Below are 5,000 nucleotides of genomic sequence, written 5' to 3' on the forward strand. Positions count from 1 at the left end.
ATTCTCAAAGTTGGTCTCCGTGGTAGGTCGATGGCGTGGCAACGGTTGCACGTGTATCTTTGGCACTGGAACAAAGAAGGCAACTCGTCGTATTAGCCCACAGTACGTTGGATGTGCAAGTTGCAAAGGCAAATAACGCTTACTGGCAGCGGTGGCTGATGTTTGGATGTGCAGCTTCTTACCATCATCGTCCAGTGACACGCGGTCCGTGCCGAATCGAGGCTGTCCTGCGATCAGTGACGGTGCATTCGGCGAAGGATCGCGCGAAATTTGCGACTGGCCGGAGGCGAGTCCACTGCCGGCCCCCGCAGCACCAACGGTCGTTTGGTTAGGCTCGAGCCAGGCAGGGGATGCGTGCGAAAGACGCCGTTCCGTAACATTACCCTCCATACCGAGCGTTTCGGCTGGAAGCGGAAGAAGAAAAACGATATCAAAGCTAGAGCAAATAATGCACCGTTCTTTTTTGCGATGGTTGGCTTTTTTTACGGGTCATACGTACAATCAACATTAATCGAACGCGTCTTCTTGATGGCACCCTTCACCGACATTCGGCGGCGCAGATTTTTCGGACGCAAGCCGGACGACCGGATGGAGGTTGTCGATGCACGGTGACTGAACGAGCGCAACAGATGTTCGTCCAGGTAAGCCTGAACGGCCGGATTCAACTCTGCAGTCAAAGAAACAAGACAGCAAAATAGGTTCCATTTTGCAAAGTTTTTGTCAGTAAGAGGATCCTCTTAAGGGTAGCGAGAGTGGTACTTACTGTCCGGGTAGCCATCTTCCTGGCTGCCAAGAAAGCTAAGGTCCGTGATAGCGGAAGTGTTGATGAAATCGCCCAGATTGCCGAGTATCACCCGGGTCCCGCTGATGTAGCCCGATTTAAGCTTTTTCATCGTTTGAATCATCGCCAACGGAACTTTATTGTTATCTGTATGTTGAAAACACAATGTATTTTACAGGAAAGAACCACGCATCCGCGTAACACGTCGTCGTGTTGGAGCGTCGGTTAAACAGAACGGTTCATAAAGGAGAAAACACGAAAATTGCAATTGTTAGAAATAGTACTACCGTTACCTTTTTCGGCACGTTTCACTCAAACACCAACATCGCTACACCATCTTACTTTAGCTTCATCTAGTACTCTGTCCTAAACAACTTGGTTAGGCTTTTAGGTGTTGCTTCCCGAATGTTTGAGCTTTTTTTTATCCTGCATCCACTCTGTGTGATCATCTGGACAAATATGTGTGGAAAGCACTCGCATCAATTTTAAATTATCTGCCAAATGTGAGCTAGCAGTGATGTATTTTGAGCTTGGCAATTTCACTGCTTTATATCTTCATGCAGCAACATTTGATGTTCGCACAAAGACCGTAAATAAGTTCAAACAGATCATCTGTAGCACGGATACGGATGCTTTCCATACATTAGATAATATCATAGTGTGGACGCAGCGATAGAGTTGGCAATGGAATTAGAGGATTAGGATTACATAGGGAACTTGCAATGTTAAACTAAAGTAAATTCTAGCCTATGCTACTGGAAAGACCGATAAATCACGATGCTTCGACTACAGGTAAACAATGTAAAAACGAGGAGATGACGCCAGATTAATCAAAATAGGAAGTTCATGCCAGGGTTACTACTACGATTACAGCAAGAGCGTCTTGGAGTTATATATTCCATTTGGTTAATCACACATAGATAAAAAAAAAGGAAACAATATTTTTGCAAAAGATATCGAAAGAACTTAGGCTTTGCTTTCTGGTTTGCGACATCGGCTAATGGACCACAAAGGTACGGCACGCACGTGTCACAGTTATCTACACGATACATCCGATCAGTTCGAGATGCGATGGAGAATGAGAATGTGTTCACCCAGAATGCGTTTCTACTGACTTCAGGCATCGTCCAGGGCTTCGAGGGTCTTGGGTAAATGATACGTTCGGAGTCATAGCGATTTTTAGCTAATAAATTAAACAGATAGCATCTCCTGGCAGTTTAATGATTGATTCGTTATCGCACAATCTAGTTGAAGGATGATGAGGGTGATGATCTCAACTGGTCTGGCGGTGACAACCATCGTCGGTATGGTTAGTAACAGCACTTTCAAATGCTTTCCAGAACCGGTGACGCGACAATACAATCAACAATGAATGCGATAGGCGAGCGATTTGGATGTTGATGGCGATCCGATAGTGAACGATTGACGATGGTATCGAGAGTATAGTAGTGAAATTGTAATTATTATATAACCTTTGAAGAAAATAAGCAAAAAAAACGAAGGGGGAGCGAGCGCGATCGAGCGATAACGATAGTGGCAAATGACAAACTGGAGTGTAGTAAATAGTTACCTAGCAGCCAATGGGTGGCCATGAGTGTGATCGTGGGCCGACCGAGGAGATGGCGCCAGCTATAGCTCAGGAATGCAAGTATGTCCGTGAAATTGCTCGCCAGCAAGGCGGGATCACGTGATGTGTAGTACTCGTCATGATCGAATATCTAGCCCCCAGCACCAGCACCCGGAAATGACCAGCACGAGCATGACAGCCGATAATACGTTGTCGTATGCGTTTATCATTGATCGCGCGCAAGGCGCGTGGGTTTGTTTGTTGTTGTGTGTATGTGTGTGTGTGTATCAGTGTGTGTATGTGTGTGTGTCGGTGGGTTTGGGCAGGTCAGATCAACAGCAGCAGATCAACCGATGGTGGATAAGGATTTGGTTCCCAATGCACAGTGACACAGAAGTAGGAACGCAAGCGCATGGCCGCCCCATGCATGCGCAACAGACACGTGCCGAGATGGGAAGAAGGTGGGCCAATGTCGAACGTTAGAAGTGAAGTAAGCAGCAACCGACAAGGAGCAGGCCACGTGGGTTCAGGCCATAGCCAACAACCAATCCGATGATCGATTCGTGTAGGTGGTGATGATGTTGTTGTTTTGGAGGGGGCATAAATGAGTTACAGGAAACCAATATGTTATCAAACATGTCAAGTGGCAGTATCCAGCAGTGCCCGAAGGAGATTTTTTTTCAGTTCGTAAAGAGAAAGTAGAAGTAGAAAACGATTAGAGAATAATTAAAATGGGTAAAAAAATTGGGCGGATGGCGTATTGGTTTGTGCACGCGTATGTAGCAATTATATGTTGCGATAATTATTTCAGTTTTGGCCGTGTCCATCACACATGTCCGGCGAGATGATGAGTACGGTTGTTACCGAACAAAGCGGCAACCAGGTAACCAGGGTCGACGGGGGAAGGGTAGATAAAGAGAGAATATGTGTGTAATGTGTGTGAAATAGAGAGATAGAGAAAGAGAGGAAAAGAGAAAAAGAGAGAGAGAGAAGAAAAGATTTGCCAATTATTTTCATAAATGAACAAGCAATTGAGAAACCGCTCCCGATGATTTCAATCGAAAAATCACTGAAACATTCATCGGACAATTTTGCTACTAATAGGCTGGATTGGCTTTGACTTTGGTTAATGTGTATGCGTCCGCGTGAGTGTATGTGTGTATGAATGTATGTAGTGTGCTTTTGTAATGTCTCTCTGTATACGTCTGTTGTCCAAAGCTGAAGGATTCGTGGATATATATAGGCTGACCAATGAAACTTAACTTGATCGACCATGGGACGTGAAATCTACGTGGCAAAAGACTGTCCAGTTTGTACCAGTTTCAATATCCGCACATCATGGACTTGCCTTCCAGCGAATAGCGTGAAGATTTGCATTACGCATGGATGAGTATACCTACATTGCCGTGAGTAATAGTCGTTTTCAACCCGAACGATCCCAGAACGCCATGTGAGTTTGGAATAGTGCTCTATCCGAGGGTTTATTGGAGGTAGGGCAGGTACTGACAGGGAGCAACCGAAACCAAAGGATTTTGCAAACCAATCACACACTACGCACACGACTATCGGGATGAATAATGACGAAAGTGAAGCAGAAAATCAATGTCCATGTGTGAACACGCATCATTTGCTGACAACTGAATCAAAAATGCACAACCCTCTACAAATTGAGAGATAGAAACGGGAAGGCGACATACATAAAGTAGCTGCGGGGAAAACAATTACTCGTATAGTTATCAAAATACTTAATCAAGATGTCTGCACTATTTACAGCTCAGGGAAGCCAGAGTACAGTAGATGATGAACGATTTGGTAGATTGTTAAACAACTCTTGAGCGGTAAGAAATTAATGTCACAAGAAAGCCTGGAGCAACTACGACAACAGAAGATGTGAAAGAAGGATGGGTTGCTAGGGTCACGCACGCAGTAAAAACGTAGGTATAGAAAAGGTTTTTGGGGGACAAAACTAAAACTAAAATTTAACTCGCGAGGAAAAAAGAAAACAAATAAAACCGAAAAAATAAAATTAACAGAACGAAGATTATAAAACCGACCTAGATGAACCGTTTTCAGCACCAGTGTGAGCAGCGGACGGCCTAGTAGGTTCTGCCATGCCGACTTCAGGAAGTTGATCTCTCCCTTCAGCAGATCGATCATCAGCTCGTTGTCTGAGGCAATGTAAAATCGGTTCACATCGGAAAACTAGCGTCGACCAGGGCGCCGGTTGGTTCGATAAGGAGATAAACAAAAATAGAGAGAAGAGAGAGAGAGAGAGAGAGAGAGAGAGAGAAAGAGGCGCCAGGGAATACGAGGAAAACGGAAAAGAAAAATGGGTACATTCAATATTTAGACTTGGAATATTACTGTCGGGAGGAATGCCGAGCAATCTCGCAATGCTTCCTCGTCGGCTAATGCTAGGGCAATAAATGCACTTGTCAATTACTGGATATTGTATGTTGTAGTTTAAAAAAAGAATTTACTGGTACCCACAAACAAGTCTTTCGAGGAAACCACTGAACTGTAGCATCGAAAGCTTGTTTATACGTGTTGGTAGCCAGTAGCCAATGGTCAGTAAGCGAATGCATAACGAGGTGCATCTGTTTCCAATCCCCCATACCAGCTGCTGTGGTAAACCTTTACCCTTACCCCCCC

The 5,000-nt window shown here is 44.7% G+C and overlaps 1 protein-coding gene across 6 annotated transcripts in view; it reads right to left on the reverse strand.

Annotated features, from left to right (window-relative positions):
* LOC126572709 (probable phosphorylase b kinase regulatory subunit alpha) overlaps positions 1–5,000 on the reverse strand; it is a 9,899-nt gene that overhangs the window by 2,662 nt on the left and 2,237 nt on the right. For 3 of the 6 annotated variants that reach the window (XM_050232268.1, XM_050232259.1, XM_050232242.1), the window contains 5 exons: positions 4,403–4,550; positions 764–928; positions 500–667; positions 144–404; positions 1–65 (listed from right to left, as the gene is read on the reverse strand). The exon at positions 1–65 is cut by the window's left edge and continues 109 nt beyond it. In XM_050232268.1, the coding sequence (XP_050088225.1) occupies positions 1–65; positions 144–404; positions 500–667; positions 764–928; positions 4,403–4,550 (807 nt within the window). Of the gene's footprint in view, positions 66–143; positions 405–499; positions 668–763; positions 929–2,351; positions 2,500–4,402; positions 4,551–5,000 lie in introns of all 6 variants that reach the window. The other 3 variants (XM_050232287.1, XM_050232251.1, XM_050232275.1) reach the window with 2 other exon arrangements.

This window comes from Anopheles aquasalis, chromosome X (genome assembly GCF_943734665.1).
Source record: "Anopheles aquasalis chromosome X, idAnoAquaMG_Q_19, whole genome shotgun sequence".
NCBI classification, from domain to species: domain Eukaryota; kingdom Metazoa; phylum Arthropoda; class Insecta; order Diptera; family Culicidae; genus Anopheles; species Anopheles aquasalis.